The sequence below is a fragment of the Anas platyrhynchos genome, chromosome 4 (genome assembly GCF_047663525.1).
Source record: "Anas platyrhynchos isolate ZD024472 breed Pekin duck chromosome 4, IASCAAS_PekinDuck_T2T, whole genome shotgun sequence".
Lineage (NCBI taxonomy): Eukaryota > Metazoa > Chordata > Aves > Anseriformes > Anatidae > Anas > Anas platyrhynchos.
The window spans coordinates 67251487-67270662 of NC_092590.1; the positions used below are offsets into that span (position 1 = coordinate 67251487).

The 19176-nt window shown below is 38.2% G+C and overlaps 1 protein-coding gene across 10 annotated transcripts in view; it reads right to left on the minus strand.

Annotated features, from left to right (window-relative positions):
• C4H4orf50 (chromosome 4 C4orf50 homolog) overlaps positions 1-19176 on the minus strand; it is an 82065-nt gene that overhangs the window by 38674 nt on the left and 24215 nt on the right. For 4 of the 10 annotated variants that reach the window (XM_072037787.1, XM_072037782.1, XM_072037783.1 and 1 more), the window contains 2 exons: positions 11157-11399; positions 1076-10022 (listed from right to left, as the gene is read on the minus strand). In XM_072037787.1, the coding sequence (XP_071893888.1) occupies positions 9672-10022; positions 11157-11399 (594 nt within the window). In that variant the 3' untranslated portion in view covers positions 1076-9671. Of the gene's footprint in view, positions 1-1075; positions 10023-11156; positions 11400-17068; positions 17336-19176 lie in introns of those variants that run through there. The other 6 variants (XM_072037784.1, XM_072037786.1, XM_072037781.1 and 3 more) reach the window with 4 other exon arrangements.

Sequence of the window (19176 nt, forward strand, 5' to 3'; positions counted from 1 at the left end):
GAAATTATCAAATGGATCAAACAGCTACATTTTACTCCCAAATGATCTTTGTTCTACTTATCACTCATTATACCAGGAAAACTCTTTTCCCTATATCTCGCACAGGCAAGAGAACATTAATTATTGTATGGTCATTCAAACTATTCCACATTGAAGGGTTTCTTGATGAGATATTGATCTTTTCAGACAAAAAGAGGGAGAAAAAAAGTGTCCTTCGCAATGGGAACATTCACATAAGATCTCTGAGTTCCACGTAAATCCAACATGTGAATGAGGACTACATTGTTCCTGTGGCAGAGCAGTCAACTCTGCAGCTGCTTCTTGACACCCAGTGTGACTAAATGCCTTTTCAACACTCCTATTGCTTGCTTAGCTTTACAAAAGCGAATGCTACAGAGTCCCAGTGAAACAATCCTGAGGTTCTTCATCTACTCTTATTTATACATCCCCATGTGTAAATATTTCGTATGGAAGTTTACACTGAATAAACACACAATATAAAAACCACCAAGAATCCTCATCTTTGGCCCTACATAAATATATACAAGCAAGCATAATAAAATTCAATAAATAATGGGATATTTTCAAAGGGTTAAGAGGAATTAGTTACCATCTATAATGGAAACGCAATGAAATCTGGATACCTAATTCCTTCTTATGACTCTGAAAAAACTCCATAACATTTTATGTGGAAAAAAATCATATTTATTTCAGCATATGCTCCCCCCAAAAATCTGATTTTATTTACAGATGCTTATCTCTTAACCTGTTGAGTTATATATGCTCTGATTATATATTTGATTATAACATGATTTTTTCTTTAACCTGAAAAACCACAGAAACATAGGTACCTTCTTTTATGAGGATGTAAAACTTATCAGCTGTGGCTGAATGACAAAACAAGAGCATCTAATCCGACTGGGCCATGTAACACTATACCTTTTATTTCACATTAATTATTGAGCATGAGTTCAACTTGTGTCACAAGTCTATCAGGTGGGCCTATAAATTAGAAGTTGCTTTTTTAATGGGGTGGTCATCAACAGATAACACAGTTCAGCTGCAGCAGTTGAAAAAAAAAAAAAAAAAAAAAAAGTATACCAAGGATCCCAAGGCTTCAGAAATCACAAGAACAGTGCCAAGAGGGTGAAAGTGATTGTGGTGTGAGTGCACTTTCTAGGGCCTGAGGTCTGTGTGATGTTTTAATCTGTTTCAGAGTGTTGATGGAAGTGAGCTTTACAGTAGCTGGGGGTATGGTGGCAGCTCTGCTAAGGAAAAACAGGCCAGGGACTCTGACTAGGGGAGTAATACAAACTCTGCCAAGGGACAAAGGGGAGGGGAAATCCTGATCCATTGGGGTCCCAATGTGAAGTACACAGATGGAAATACATTTTCTTCCACTGATAATCCAAGGAACAGATTGACAAGCAGATTCAGACATTTTGTACAACACTATGACTTGGTAATCAATCCCAAAACAATTGTTTTGGAGCAGGAAGCAGCCCCTGATGTTAAACTGCCACGGTGCCAAGGTGAGATGGACAAAGAATATATTGCTACAACCTCTGTTTAACTGTGAGCTCAAAGGTAGTAACTCAAAGTAGGATATACCATAGGGCTTTACAAGTAAGTATTACAGACAAGACAACCTCTTCTGAGGGAAAATCTAGTTAGGAAATAAAATATGCATGTTTATAAATTAAAAAGGATCATGTTTATCCACAACAGAGGTGGTTAATCCTAATAATACTGCTAAGGTATTTGTCTTATTCATAAACCATTGCAACCGGTTTAACGCACTGCAGAAGAAATAAGTGTGTTTATTTTAAAAGAAAGGAGTGTTTGCTTTCATACTAAAGTTTAGAGTTTTATTTATTTTTTTCTTCCAAAGAGGACTATTAAACTGAGGCAGAACCTTCTTCTCAAAAACGGTTTATTAAACTGAAGGATGTGCCTTGACAATCGCATTGTTCTTTCTCTAGCATCCAGTTTGCCAGTGCACAGAGCTGCAGTCATTCTTAGTAGATGTGTCATCTTCCAGAGACTTGCAGGAGTCTGAGCAATTGCTTTTAATTTAGAAGCAGCAGAAACCACTTCCCTCCTTTACACTCTTTAAAGCTCCCAAGGAAGCACACAATCAAAGATTTCTTTTAATATTACCTTACTTAGGACACAGAATTAAAGAAAAGAACACAAAAGAGGTCAGAAGCCCTCTGAAGGAAACACATGTGCCTGTGTGATTTCCCAGAAGAACGGTAGTGACTGCAGGTATTAACCCACTAAAGAAAATTCACCACAGACCAGGCTGAATCCATGCATCTGAACACACTGTTTCATAAGTTGTTGCCCTCTCTTCCATATTGTTATATTTTATGCTGTTCAAGGGGAAGCACACACAAGTAAAGAGCAGTACACAGTTCACAGACAGAGAACAGTGAATTCAGCTTTTTTTTAATGCAAAAGCTCCTGAGTATTAGCACGAGACCTGGCATATGCTCAATGCCTCACTTGATGAATGTTGTCTCTGATCTCCCGTGGCCTCAAGAGGAATTATGTCAGGTCAATAAGGCCTCAGATCTACATACAGATTTTATTTCCTATTTAATATATGTATAATCTGTTACCTAAATGTCTCACATTGAATCCAAAAGAGCAGAAGACTATAAATAAAGACAAAACTACATAGTTAATCCAAGGAATGAGTACAAAGGAAAAGTCCTCAGGCTGAACATTGAAAAAAAAAAGAGAACATCACAAAGGCAAAGGTTCTGAAGTGTTAATGGCAATTATCTCTTATGAGAAGGCTAGTTCAGTGTTTGGAGCAGTTGCATAGGATGCAGGAGGAGGATTTCAGCTCCTTGTCCTGCTGGGCACTGTCAGCTCACCCCAGCAAGTCACATATAACTGTGGTCATATTTACTGCTGAAGTACTTTGGGTGGAAATCAGCTTCCCATTCTTCTGCAGTGTAGATCCCACATCTGAGATAGTCCTCCTCAGTTCATTTTTATATTCAGTGAGTGAAAAGACATCTCTATCATAATCCCTGTTTTAGGGATTACATTACAGTGAGATGAATCCTGTCCTGCAGACCAAGTGGTGGTTTTTGTTCAGGACTATTAGGGGCCCCAGGAGACTAAGTCAGACTTACACTTAGTCCAAGGAATCCCTAGATCATGAATCACACAGAATTCAAACTTAGTTCCTAAACAGCTGATAATAAATTTTCTGCTTTGGAGACAGCTACCTAACATTCACTGCTGTGAAGGTCCGCAGTGTTGGCTGAGCTGTCCTAAACTTGTTTGGGGTTCATAGTGAGACATCTCTGTGATAAAGTCTTCGCGGAAAAGCAAATGAGTGCTGTTCAGCCTAGGAACCATTTCACTCAAAATGCAAAATCTGTGCAAGAGGCTTTACCTTTAAACAAAAATCTGATTTAAGTTATACAGTGGAATACATGAAATTCACCTGTGTTCATCAGCCTCATTAAGGCTAAAGGGATTCAAACCCATATAACTCTTAAACCTCAAGAGGAGTAACATAACTACAGGCTAGCCTTAATATGGAGATGACACGCTGTACCCCCTTCCCTTTCCAAGTTCTGCTGTTTTTCAGGAAACAAATTTCAGAGGAATGAAATGAGAGGCAACAAAGAGCTTATATCTGTAGCATGGTGAAGATGTCACATCACCTGAAAACAACCAGGAAATGCTGAGTCAATTGTCCGTCCACTCCCAAAAGCCAGTGCAAATCTCAATCTCAACCTCTTGCTGTCCACACAGCAGCCAAATGCTGGCTGGATTGGTGTTTCTCCCACAGATCTACCGCTCTGAGAGCCAGGAACAGCTCCATGTCTCCCAAGGCACATTCTAATCAGAATCATAAACCACCAGAGCCTCCAGCTGCTGCCAAAGGCAGCCTCACCCCTAGATTTTAAAGCCCATTCAGCAGAAGTGACTGTCTGCAGCCAGCTGGAAACAAGGATGTGGCTGCTGAGAGATGGAGTCTCCCTCCCACAGATGGGGAAGCAGAGAGGCAGCTCCCAGCAGATGGTGGGGGCAAGGAAAGGCAACACCAGACAGCCACAATCTCCCTTCCTATCTGTGGCTTTTGCTAAGAATGAGAAAGAATTGCTCATGACTTTCAGACCTGGAGCTGTTTTCGAAAAATGACAATGTGCTCCAGGATCTCCCCATTTCAAGAAGGCTTTGCCAGACAGCTGTACGCTGAGAGGCCACAGCGTTTAAAGCTTCTCTTGCCCAAATACAATTAGCACAAGTCCAACCCAAAGGAGCTTCAAGGAATCCTCTGCTGAAATTACCCTTTGCTCTGCTCCATGTTCTGTACCCTGACCAAGCTGCAGCGGCTAGGCAGAAAATAAAACATCTTCATTTCCTATCTTCAAAAAAGCAGAGAAGGAAAACTTTTCATTCTTTCCATGAATGTTTGACCTCAGTGCCTGAGAAGCCAGGCTTACAGCTGGTCTCTATCACCAAACAGAGCTGCTGCAGCACAGTGGTGAACCTGACCCATCATCTGTAACAAGATCCTCTAGCTCCATTACTAGAGGTCAAAAGATCTTTAACAAGGGTGCAAGTCAGTCTAGTTTCCAGCACAGGAGCAAAGGTTCAACAGTTTATGCATATTAAAAAAGACACAGTTGGGGGAGTATTTTATACAACCCCTGATCTTTTTTTCATTCCCCTCTTTCAGCAGCAATGAGGCCAAAAGAGATGAGGGAGATCTAAACTGCTACAGGACAAGTGTCTCCCACTGGCCTGGTCCCACTGTCATCTACACTTGGGCTGGCAGTGGAGCACACAAATGAGTTTCCTTCCTACGGAAATGAAAATATTTGGGAAATGGAAGGTAGATTGAGACACACCTGGATTTTAACCTGCAGTAGAGTCAAGGTACAACCAGAACTTCCACTGCATAGTCTTAATGTTGTCTTAAGTTAAGGTTTAAATTCAGTCTAAAATAAAAATTTCAGTCCATTTCCCCACTTCTATTATTGACTCCCAAAGGGGAGAAGAAAAAAAAGAGAAAGATATGCAGAAAGTGATTTCTCCCTATTATTGTATCTCACCTTCATTTATGCCAATCCCCTGCATTTATACATACATAAGTATACAAATATACATAAATATTTCATACATATGTAAATTAACACATTATTCTGTGGTTCCCCATTATCCTGACTGATAAGATTGAGGACACAGACTGGGAAAAGACAATGTTCCTAAGTGTTCTGGGCCAAAATTTCTGAAATATTTAGCTTTCTGCCATAGCCCCTCCTCCTCTCTTTATTCTAAAGAAAAAGCTGCTGCAAGAATGATGGACGTAAGTCAGAGCTACCAGCTGGCTGACCTGCTAAGAATACAGTTGCACAGTTAGATCTGGGAGTTTCTTGGTTTAATCAGGCCTTAAGAGAAAGGTCTGCACTGCAGAAGCCTTCCATGCATTATCTGGTTTTAATAAGCAGCTTTAATATTCATCAGCTTAAAGGATAGATGAAAAGACTAAGAAGATAGTAGTGCTCTTGCACATCAGAATTGCCACCCAAAAATATAAACATGATTTATTAAGGACTACAGAAGGACTACTTAAGGACTACTACTATTCATTAAGGACTACAGATTGGCAACTCATTTTTGTCCTGACCCACACCAATGTCAGTCCTGACCATGGGACTGAGTTATCATGGGCTGAGCCTCAGATCTGATCCCCAAATCTCTGCACATAAAGTTTTTCATAGTGGATGGAGAGTGATAGGCTTCCAAAGGAATCCCTCTATATTTACAAATATTTAATCTCCAAGGAAACCTTGTGGTTTGAACAGTGAATGGTGGCATCATTTACATTGAACACACCAAGTTTTGTGGTCTTCCTGACTTTCCAGGCCTTTCTCCAGTGCACTCACTCACAATCTCAAAGGTGGACGCAGACCATGTTCCTTCCACATCCTGCTGCTATTGATTCTGACCAAACTATGTCTGGTTTAGATATTCCTATTATGTAACTGTCAACCGACTATCAAGAATTCACGATGCAAGTTCAAGCAAGACTGGATAAAATAGGTGAATGAAGACAAAATGTAAGACAGGTTATTATTTTTCTTTGTCAATATTATGCACACCGTTTTCCTGAAATATAAGAAGAATACAAGAAACAGTCTAATACAGGAATTGCATTGACTAAAGACAACTTCCTTAATATACACATGATCTGTCATTGTAGGTGTTCTGTTTCTTTTCATCTGACAATAAAACCAGCTTTATGTCCCTGTTTATGACCATTCCTACCAGATGAGATCAAAAAAAGATAATGCAAGAATGCAGGAGAATTTGTAGCTTCCTCTGACCACATAAAACTGCTTGTTCAGTACTAGAAGATTTTTATTATTATTATTTTTATATTTTACAGCTTTCCAGGAAAACAGTTATTCCTTCTGGTGGTTTTCGATTTTCAGATCCCACTCCCTCCTCCAGTGCATGCGCAAACTACTCTGCAGTGCATTTGTTGTCTCAGGTACACCATGGTTTTCTTTTTTAAAATTTATCTTTCACATAGCCTTTAAAAAGCACTAACTATGCACAATTGCCATGTATTCTGTTTGTATGCTATTTCTAAATGATATTTCTGTTAATACTAGAGGGAAAAGAAAGGATCTTGCTGCTAAAATACAACATTTTTACTTTAGTACTGGGGAGTTCAAGCACAGAAAAAATAACAGGGTGAATATCACCTGAACATGTTTAACAGGCATTCATTTGATGTGAACTATTGATCCTAGCAAATAGTTTTGTTGTTTCTAACCAGTTCTTTGTAAGTGGAAGAGTCTGAATGGGAAACAGCCTCTGTGAGTGAGGAAACACTGATGTCCAGCTTCCTTCCAAGTGTCCTGATCATCCCATCAAGATCTTTTCAATCGGGTGTTCCTTGGACACCAAACAGCAGATAATTCAACACAAGGCAACTGTTCAGGTAGGTTCTGTAAGCAAATTGCTACCATTCACCCTCAATTAAATAAAATAAAATAAAATAAAATAAAATAAAAATTCATTTACAGAATAAGGGGCAATATTAATTATTCTGTCTGAGTCACTCAGCATACTCAGACTCCCAAAGGACCTCAGCTTGGCAGGACACCAATATATGAACCATCTGGCCTGCCACTGTACGTCTTGGAGCTGGTTTCTATAAATGACAATGTTTAAAGCATTTGAAGGACCTTGTTTGCTGGTGTAAAGCATCATCTAATCTTGTACATCAATTAGCACATAATTATTTGGCATAATCTGACCATCATTTCTCATTTGCCCATTCAGTGGTGGGATGAAATGGAGTAGGACAGAAGTTTAAAACTGAAAGCTGACCCATCTTTTAGCTGACCCACCTTTTCTAGTGCTATTGCAGGCAGCACTGCAAACTAATCACTGTTAAGTTATTAGCATTCCTCCACTGCAGTATCTAAAATTTCCATTTTTACTTAAGAGAAATAAAAAGCAAGTGAAATAATTAGATGGATGATAACTGTGATATTCGCACATATTTACACAACCTTTTGTAGTAGGAAGAATTAATTTCTTAAAGAATTAAAAACACAGAGGGCTACAGGATTTTAATTAAAGTCTATGACTTGCAAAACAAAGATACAAAGTGCCAGCAGAGAATTTGTTTGCCTGCAGAATTGCTTAAGTCAAAGTGGACTTAGGTGTTACATGACTCTGTGAGAGTAAAACATTTGCAAGTGTCTGTTCCCCACCTACTACTGTGTGTGTCTGCAGCCATTGTTCAGGAAATCATTAATTCCCGAGGGAGGAAAAATGGGGGAAAATAAACTAATTAGCTGTAAGATGAGGCATGATAGTTAAACCACAGTTGTCTTCCATAGAAAGGGACTGGAACAAGAAAGGTTTAATTTTGTCATACAATACTATGGTATCAGTGATAACAGACTACTATCATACTATCATATGGTATTATTATTAATACCCTTATTATTAACACACTTCATGTATGGTGTATCTTCCCACTTGAACTACCAGGCCCTGTAATTTACTGTTAGCATGAAAAAGTTCCAAAATAGTTTTCATTAAATATTGATTCTTAAAGCATCATTTTATCAATATGAAAGTTACCGTGTCAAATATTTATAAGTGTTTTTCCTCATCAAAATCTCATAGCATTAAACAAAACAGCTGGTGGTAGGGTATCAGCTATGTCTTCAGAACTGCTGGCCAGAATCAGGAAGAACAGGAAGACACATGAGAGCAGGCTTCCAGATTTTAGATCCTCACAGGTGTCTCCTCTGCTTACACAGTGCTTCAAAACATCAATTCCAGAGGCTATTTCCTGTGGCATCTGGTGTGTATTTTCTAAAGAGGTGTTGGATGAAGACCAATTCAGTTACTGCTGTAAGCAATTGCACTGCTATGTTACTGAGCAAACGAAGATGGGTTTCGGACCATAAAGCATGAACATATGCATTAGTATTTCTTCAAAACTACTCATTTCATTTCAGCCTCCCAAATAGCAGCATCAAGCAACGTACTAGGAACCAACTCAGGGGTAATCAATGAAGGCAGAGAAGGAGCACAGAACAATGCCACATATTAAAAATTAAGTGTGCTAAAAATGCACTTTTCTTGTAACAGTGCTTAAACATAAAGATAGCTCTGAGATTTGAATAATGGAGGGTTTCTGAAAGTATTAATGCTGGTAGGATCCCAACATGAACGATACTTCAGTGTCTTGGAGAATTTACAGCCACGCTCAGTTCTTCCCCAACTCGAGTAGTGTTGGTGCACACACATCTCATTCCTCCTCCTTCCCATTACCCCAGGATCCATCAAAGGGTCACACAGAGCAGACCGCATCTGTTTGTGACTCAGGGTGGCCAGGAAGCAGTGTTACAGCTGTGCTAGCACAGCTGGCTTGGCACTTCTATTTACTGCAGGGACGGGGGTTTGGCAGCACCGCATCCACCCCTGGAACGCTGATGTTACTGTACTCATGATGCCCAAGCAGTCACCTAATGAAGTGCTCTGAAACAAGTCCAAAAAAGCTACTCAAGTTAAACTGCAGCTTGAATAAGGAGATTAAGGGTAACAATTGAAGGAGGATAATTTACAGATACTACCACCTACAGGAACACGTTGAATATCTGGCTGTAGGTCAGCTTATAAAGGTAAGAAAGAAAAAAATATCCCAAGGCATTAAGGAAACATTACCAGCAAATTTACCCTCAAATTTCTGTAAAATGTGATTTTAGGACACCCATGACACAACATCTCCTTAAGTTCTAGGTGAAACTGTCACTCGAGCTAGATGTTTTTTCAGAACTTTCTACTGCAGGCTGAAGAAATGGGTTATCCATAAAATCAAATGTGATTTAATAGATTGTTTCACAGTGTCATTTAAAGGAAAAGTAAATCATAAACAAGTGGTATGCAGTTATGCAATTTTGCAGTCATCTCAAACAGGTTGCTAGGCCATGCTAACTAGTAAAACATTTTTGTTTTATAAAATTAGTTCTTTTTATACATACATAGAAAATGTATGTACAAATAAATAAATAAATAAAAATCACATTGCTAAGATGCTTTACCTGGTTTTACTTCTGAGGTTTATATTCTTTCCCATGCAGCTGATTTCTCCCCACAGGATTTCAACCTTTATTACTTGCTGACAACATGTCTGACAAATAGCTTTTTGCTGCAGTAGCTGAGGTTGAGCCATCTGTTTTATCTCTAGAGAGCCATGCATTATTCGTAATGACATTTTTCTGTTTCATTCCCTGGGGAATAGCACCTGCATGCTGATTTCCTATTTGACCCCAAAATACATCATCCCATTCGGACAAGTGGTCCCTCCCTTTCATGGCCCAGGAAGCACCATGCTCTGAATGCTCCAGTGTCTCCTTCATCTTTGAGAGCGGAGGCCAAGGGGTTTCCTCCTGGATCACGGGCAGGTTGCAGTCACCTGTCAGGTTCGCATTGGAGGCATCAACTGAAGGTATCTGAGGAGCAATGAAGAGAAGAAAACCTCGGTCCCACTGTGTTTCTGCACCTTATATGGAAACAGGTCACTCCAGGCATTGTGGCTGATTTCAGCCATTGCTTCCCATTTAATTGTACAATAGGTCTGTGTCACGCTCTCCCTGGGATTTAATTAAAGCACACATGGTATGTATATATATGTATATAAATAATCAATGAATTAACAAAGAGCAGAGCCATCAAAGAGCTGTTTGCAGTTTGCTCTCTCTACTAATTCTCCTCTATTACAATATTTTTACCAATCATTTTTATATATGACTGTGATAAAGAAGATGACCAGGAAAGCAGCTTGAATTATCACATAAACCCCCGGAATAAATAGTTTAAGGATCCCATATGTTATCAGAATTCTGAGTCAACATTTTGTTCTAGTTTCTTAACTACAAAGAGACATCAGTGTCTTGCATCTTTTTTTTTTTCAGTTATTCTTGTCAAAAGCAAAAACAATGTTTTTATTTGTTTTATTCTGTTTATTTTAACCTGAGATTATAAAGAAAATTCATTAGATCAATATTTGTAACTACACTAGTTAGCTGGCTCTGGTAATTGCATATCTGAATTTTGTTTCCATAAAATTATGGAGAGGTTATGTTGTCTTAGAAAGGATGAAATCTCCTGCAAGTTTAGTTAGCAGCAGACTGTCACAAATGCAATTGCAATTGATCAACTCTGGTCTTAACAGGATTCCTGCAGTTAATGGAAATTACTATAAAGAGCTTCAGGGCATAGGAATAATTGGATCACTGAAAAAAAAAATGGAGGGGGAAAAAAAAAGGTAGGACAGGATCAACATGATAACTATTTCAAAAAAAAATAAAAATCCAACAATTTTCAGAGACAATCTCACCAAGAGTATACCATGATTAAAACAACAACTTTTAATTGTTTTACATGCCCCAAGCCATTCTTAAACAATGGGGAAGAAAAAGCATAATGAAAAACATTAAGTACATCTTATCTTCAGCTTGTTTAAACTAACAATAAAATGTGCATCTCTGGAAATGATCATTCAAATATTTATGTGATCTAAAAAAGGACAGCCAAGAAAAGTAGGTTTCACTAAACTAAAAATGATGAAAACAAATTTTACTGACCTGGCAATTTTTGCAATGGTTTTGTCTTAGCTCCCGAAGCAAGGCTATGATCTTCTCTGGACTTCTTAATTTTTTAGGAGAGCTGGCATACACATTTGGAGTGATGTGAGCACTGTGGATACCATCCACCTCTCGTAGAGAGTTTGCAGGTTTTGACCCTGTCGTCCTGTTCACTCTGACATATGTCTCGTGATCCTCTGACTGTCCACTAGTCTCTGAAATGTCTGTGGAAGAAGGCAGCATCTACAAGAAAAAGTACCATTTTTAGAAATTCAGAGTAGATGAAGTTTTCCAACACTGTGTATTTTGAATTAGTAGAATTTGCCTAGATTAATTAATCTATGCAAACATTCACAGAAATTAAATGTAAAGAAGTTATATTTACTGAAATAAGAAAAAAAAAATAGTTTATCAATTATCTTAACTGTGAAACATTCTTGTATCCATTTAAAATGTAATCCTACACTTCTCAAGTTTTCTCCAAGAACTAAAAACTCCAAATTTGGATATTAACTCCAAACTCCAAATATGGATATTAAGAAAAACTATTAAAAATAAATAAACGAATAAGATAGTTTTTTGATTGCATGATTTCATGTTTCCTCTTGAAGAATTTTAAAATTGTATTTATTTTGCATAATCTCTCACTCCACAACAAATTCAGGTTTGTCTACCTAAGAATGCTCAAGACAGTTAAGCATACTGGATTTTTAGACTATATTAGTTCAATTGCAAAAACTCTTCCACAGATTCCCATAAACTGAATTAAAATTTTCCTAATTGAATTGATTTCATTGCATGACCAGATTGACTAACACCACAACAAAGCTTTCAGATTATCCCTTCTGAATATCCTCTTCACTGAACTGAAGCTACATTTAGAGAGAAATGCAGCTTGTTTAATTATGCACATTTTCATAATAGTTGGAAACAGGAAAAGATCTCACTGAAAATAAATGACTACCACAGGTCAGTAGCATTTCATCATCCAAATACAAATTTATTAAAGCAGCAGGATTAATGCTACATTTTCTTCTTGCAGTTGCACAATGAATTTAAGATTGATAGCATTTTTTCATCCTTTGTTGTTGCTTTAATTATTTCCAAAATTAAAACATCTGCTTACACAATGAAGTTATCACCTCATTGTCATTAGTCCTCTTGCAAAAGCTCCAGAAATAAAAATATAAATATCCCAGATAAGAAATTGTTATTTAAGATAAAACACATTTTACTTAAACAATGCATTGTTTTTCCTCTGTATATCTTTAATGAGCATTAGCTACATTGAAAAAAAAAAAAAAAAAAAAACACAAAAAAAACCAAAACAGAACACAAAGGATTCTGAAATGTTGCAGTGTTGTAAGATTGCTCTGACATGACCCCTCCAAAAATGAGCATTTATTGACAATCTGATCCACCATATTAAAAAGCTATGAAGGCTTAAAGGAGAATGTATGATGTGTGAACTGTTGCCATTGCCAAGGAAAGAAGTTTCACCATCTTGCAGAAGTGATCACCATGGAGCTTTCTGAGAAACGCACAGCTTGCAAGCACTTCAAGAGCAGCTTCAAGGCCAGGGAGAGACCACACAGATATCAGCAGTGCTTTACTGTCCATAGCCTTAGAGCCTGAATCCCTGCAGGGTACAACCTAGCCTCACATGAGAAAGCTCATTACTTTCATCTCCTGCTTGCAAAGCAACACTCAAAGCTGTTGGGCTTCTTGGAGTATGTGTCTTATAATTTTTAAATACACCAACATGCTGACAGACAGCTCATAGTGTCAGGAGGGTGCTGCAGGAAAGACCTTTCACCGGGATAATACACCATAATAATAATAATATCCCCAGGATATCACAACCCCAGGATGTGATAGAATGTGAACGATAAACACGAGTGATGGATATTGACTTTGATCCCATTCCTCCTTCTGTTCTTGGCTCCCCATCATGAGAGGTGGGAACCAACACTGCTGAATTCTGGCCATTGGTCCCATTAAAATGCCCAACTCAAATATGTTCGGCCAGCTGAGACATTGCTTGTTGGTGGCAGCTACCACCTGGCTCATTTACTTTAGACTGAACAGTGAACAAGACAGTGACATTTGGGAACTGAAGGAGTACTCATATGGAACAAATTTGGGCACAAAAGGTGGATGGGTGCTCCACCCTAGGGGACTTGCTTTCTCCATCTACAGAGGGAGTCTGTGATCTGGATAGTGTTTATTTAGATAAGGTGGTATGAATACCCAATCATATCCGAGCACCACAGCTATAGATCAGTTGGAAATCAAAAGCTATACATTTGGATGGTTGCCTATAAACACTGAAGCCAAAGGCAGCTTCTGAAGTCCTTGGTTTCTAACCAAGGTTATGAAAACAGTGACTGTCTCCAGCACTCACAAAAAAATGCTGCCTTTGCTGAAAGCAATGGAGGGGTTACAAAGGGCAGCCCTGAAATGTTCTGAGGCATGAAGAGATTGGATCTAAAATTATTTGATGAGAATTTCCTCACTGCAGGAAGCACAGTTAGAGGCATCCCTAGTGATAGATGAGAATCACCAGGAGCAGCACAAGTTCTGGAGTTCAATGACCCGTGCAAAGGCAAATCACTGTCCTCTTCGGTAGGCAGTATTGCTGGCAAAGATACCAGGAAAAAACAGCACCAAATCAAAGCTGGGATACTGGTAGATATTGCTAGAAAAATAAGTAAATAAATAAAATAAAGGTAATTGAAGGGTCTTTTCTTCTATTTCCTTCAATTATTCAACCCACCAACTCTTTTGTGTTCTAGGATTGCTCAATTCTGCTGCAGCTGATATAGCAGAACTCAGCAGAAATGTAAGTTAATGCAAACCCTGGTGAGTGTTTTTGGCTGTATACGAAAGCTGGTATGATTCTCCCCAAAACACACTTCTTCAGCATTTCATAAGACTTTGTGAAACACTAAAAGTCAGATTTTCTATAGCATTATAGATGTGGCCCAGCTTTTACATAGAATCATAGAATCATTAGGGTTGGAAAAGACCTCCAAGATCATCTGGTTCAACCATCATCCTACTACCAGTATCACCCACTAAACCATGTCCCTAAGCACCACGTCCAACCTTTCCTTAAATTCCCCCAGCGATGGTGACTCCACTGCCTAGCTGGGCAACCCATCCCAACCCTGACTGCTCATTCTGAGAAGAAATGTCTCCTAATTTCCAACTTGAACCTCTCCTATTGCAGCTTAAGGCCATTCCCTCTGGTCCTATCACTAGTTATCTAGGCTGACCCTCAGCTCCCCACACCTTCCTTTTAGGTAGTTGTAGAGAGAAATAAGGCCTCCCCTGAGCCTCCTCTTCTCCAATCTAAACAACCCCAGTTCCTTCAGCCGCTCCTCACAGGACTTGTGTTCCAGGCCCTTCACTAGCTTCATAGCTATTCTCTGGACACGTTTGAAGGCCTTGATGTCTTTCGTGTAGTGAGGGCCCCAAAACTGAACACGGTACTTGAGGTGCGGCCTCACCAGAGCTGAGTACATTTTTATTTATGAACACAAAAATTCCTGCATTTTGTCTCAATGTCCAGGTGTGAATTTCTTCCAATACCTAATTATCACGCTTTACCTTTTAACAGTATTAATTCTATTTTCCTTTGATTTTTGTTTTTCCTTTCTTGTAAAATTTCCACAAATTCCCCCACCTAGGTAGAAATAAAAGTATTGTGATATTCCACCAAACTTAGCAGTGTACAAGTTTACCCTTCAAATTCTTGAAAGGATCAATATTAAAAACAAAAAATACTACCCTTCCCCCCATTACAAAAATGAAAAGATAATGGCTTCATAGATAAGAATAAAAAGTTTTAATTTCTCTGGATAATTTTAATTGAACATTTTAACTTAATATAAATTCTGGTATTTATGAGGAGGGTTCATTTTCAAAGTTATTTTATTTCTTTTTAATCATGGCTATTAGTCTTCTTGCATTTACTGTTCTAGACAAACTCCCACTGTTGCCGATGTATTAGAGCAAAACCCATTGCTAAAATATCTCTTTTATGTATGCAGTCAGGAAACAGGTCTAAATCTTTGTCAGATAAATCCAATTTTACTTTTAAATGGCACTAACCTTGAGTATGTATCAACTCCTCAGCCACTAAAAATTCTTGAGATTCCTTCTCTAAGAACATTCATTTACATAATAGTTGAACTCCTTTATTTGTTATTTCTCTGGAAAGGACAGGCTGCCCTTAAGTGTTTTTAATCCATATTTTATACTCTTCAGATTTTTATTTTTTTTTTCTGAAGGTCAAGTATAACATATCTCAGCAATGGATTTTACTCTTCTTTAAAAACAACAAAAAAAGACTAAATAATAACCACCATCCTTGTTCTTCCATCTCCATGGAATTCCAATTGATTCAGGTCACATTCTCTGTAACACCAGAAAAAGAAGCCTTTTCTTGTGAAAAACTTTGTCTGGAAAGGTCCATTGGTCTTGATCAGCATTTTCCCCAAAAGACTGTAACCCTTGAGTTAAAATGGTTTTCTACTCTAAGAGTGGGATTCACCTGACTAAAGTACATCTCTTGCTGACTCCTGTTACAATGAAGAGAAAGTCACTTAGACTCTTCTCAAGTTATCTAAAGCAGATACCTAAAATGAGCAGGGTAACTCCTTGTTAGTTCCTGTTTCTCTTTACTAACCATGGAAAGAAGAGAAACTACCACAGATGTAACTGTCTGAAGTACACACATCAAATGTATCTAACCCTCAGTGTCAGAAAAGCTTCTGATCTTAACAGCAACACACAAATCATTTTACGATGAGAGAATGTTATTTCAGGCCTGTTTCCTTCAAACATGATTCACAGAATCATGTTTGTAAGTGCTTTCTTGCAAAGAAATGTGTAGAGAAAACAAAACAAAACAAAAAAAAGAACCAACAAAGCATTGTTCTACTGAAAAGTATCTCAGAAGGAATCCTTTGATGCAAAGACAATAAAGCTACACTGTTCTGCACATGTATTCCTTATTCTGTAAAACAAATAATTCACTCCACTGGACACATTCTCTACTTGGAGCTTTCCATACATGAGGTTTAAGATGACTCCATGAAAAGCAATAAAAAGCACTACCATTTATCCTTGCACAAATTCCCTCTCAGATCTGAGAAACAGCTGCAATGGTTTCATATCCACTATTGGAAGAATATAAAAAATACATCATCAAGTCAAAGGCTTCCAGTGCAAGAGAAATCAAAGTAAATGAGTACAGCAGCATTATTCATTACAGCCATCAGTCATCTGAACAGAGACTGTTGACATAAAACCAGGACTGGTTGGCTCAGACATCTGCACAAAAAAATTGAACATACTCCTGTTTCTCCATGTGCACCCTGAAAAGAGAGAAAAGGCCTAAAAATACCACACAGCTGCACAGACTGGGATGAGCTCATGTGAAGGGTGAGTCAAGCTCTCTTGCTCCTCTTTGTGGTTCTGCAATATATCAAAAGCAGCGTGGACACAGCCTCATATTCAAGCTAGTCAGAGTGGGTAAAGCCTATTTCATAAACCACAAGTAGACACCTAATTTCAGAAAAAAATGGAAGCTCCTCTTTCACATTTCCTGTTAGTTATCTGAAGCATCTTCTCTTCTCTTCACTGCTACCAATCTAAGTAAACCAGCTGTTGCAAAGCCCAGTCCCAGTCCTTTTTATCAGCTGTCCAGTGAGCATGCATATCTATCCTAAGCCGATGAAAGCTGCCCCTTGTACATCTCATTGGGAACTGCAGAGAAACAATAACTATTAATAATGTCCATGAATTAATCCTGTAACAACAAGAAAACAAAGATGAGGACAGGTCCCTTCCAACTGAAAAAAAATAAAAATAAGCATTTAAAAGATCACGAAAATGATCCTTACATTTATTACCGGTCCACTACAAGGGGCTCAAATGGTTTCTCAACTTGAGTCTTTTAAAAGGAGAGTATATTACAAAGTCTAGAAATCACTGCAGTTAACTTCTTCATGACTCCTAAAGTTTCAAATCCATATTAGACATAGATTGCCATTCCTATGGCTTCCCAAGAGGTTATTTTTTTTCAAAACCAAGAGACAGGAATGATGAACCTTTTCTTCTTCATCCTGCACACAATCATCACTTTCAGTAGACTTATGTAGGGGTTTCCTCTGCATGAAAAAGAATGGAAATAAAACCTTCAGTGTAATCTTATATGTTTATTATGATGAACTAAAATAAAATTATACTGATTACACTAAATTACTAAATTAAACTAAATTAAAAATGAAGGGATTTAATAGTGTACAGTTTTATGGTGAGAAAAAGTCATTCAAAATCTACTCCTCTTTGCAGGGACTTGAAAAATATATTAAGAGAAGGAAAATTGCTTTTCCTTCTTAAACAGATTACTCCAATGTATATCTGGTGTCAGCAAAAAGTATACTGTTGGACCAAAATAAGGAACACTACATGATTCAAGAACATTTTAGTTCTCACTCAAAAAAAATTGAATGCAACATTGAGCTGTGACAATAATCAAGAACAACAAAACTCAGCATGAGTGCTGGTCTGCTGAACCAAACTGATTTGAAATATTCAGTTAGTGTAAATCAGCAGGATGGAGCCATTGGGACAACAGTGATTTACAGTTTCTGAGAACACAGTTTCTAACATTGAAAGTGAAGCACATCTCTGATGATGATTGGTTTTGCATCACACTGCCTTAGTGTTTAACTATTTTAATTGGGATGGGTATTAGGAACAAAATACTTCTGGCAAACAGTAGGGAATACCTGATTATCAGTTGTGCCCTGAATAAGAAAAGAACTAGGTTAGTGGTTTTTTTTAAACATGAGTAACTTGTGGATGCCCATAAACCTTCCACTGGAGCTGAAGCTTCCTAGCACACAGTTAGGGCAAATCTGTACCATCTAAATGTAATTCCAACACAGTGGGCAGGGGGTGGTGGTGGGAGGAAGAGTTCTGAAAATAATTTTAAAATACATTTTCCTGACAACCCAGCACAGAATTTTTTACTGCACTAAACAAGACCAGGCACTGATTTGAAGTCAGAGTCCCCTTCCCTTCAAAGGGCTCCATGCATCACTGCATACATTCAGATGAAATTCTTCAGTAAGCTAAAACAGGCAAGTCTGCTGCCAATGTGCAACAGACTTCTGCTTGTCACTGGGTCCAGAAATGAATAAAGCCAATTACAAATTTTTATTTTAAGAAGGAAAAAAAATGCATCTGTCCACCAAGTTTTCTCTAGAAGCATTTAAATGTTAGTAATGATTTAGAAGTAAAAATCTCAGGGGAAGGAAGGGAATGAGCTTTCAAAGGAGTTTTACGTCAGTAGAAGCTGGGAATCTTAGATGTGAATTTCAGCAAGAATATGAGTTGAAATGCAAAAAGTAATTCTCAGAGATGAAAGGTCAATTCAGTTTACAATATGTTGGCAGAATTCAGTACAAGATTTTGAAAACCAAAGGAATGTATCACATGAATATGAAACATTCTCTCTTTGTGATTACAACCAATACTTATTAAACTAGCAGCAGTGTCACTTGGAAATTTTCTCACTAAAATGTTTTCTATTGGACAACTGAATTCACAGAAGTCTAAATTTTTCATGGGAACATGCAGATCTGCCTTGGCAGGAAGGGTTTCCCCTATTACACATGGAATTACTTACCACAGCCAGCTGAAGCAGCTGGACCCAGGATGGTCTGAAGCTCAGCATCAGGGTGCCAGCAAGAATTAGCCTGTTGTCTGTATGATCAGGCACAAATCCCCACCTCCCTGAGACCAGGTGGGACCTCCGGCCACTACAGTGCTGGGTGCTATGGAGAGAGATTTCTGCTCCGCTTAAAGAACAGCTAAATGTCTTTTGGAGCAGGAAATTGTATCCAGTGCTCCTACATCCCAGATGAACTTATGGGCCGTCAGGATATAGATTCAGTCTAATTCTGTCTTGGTAAAGTTGTTGTATTTTGTGATAATTAGACAT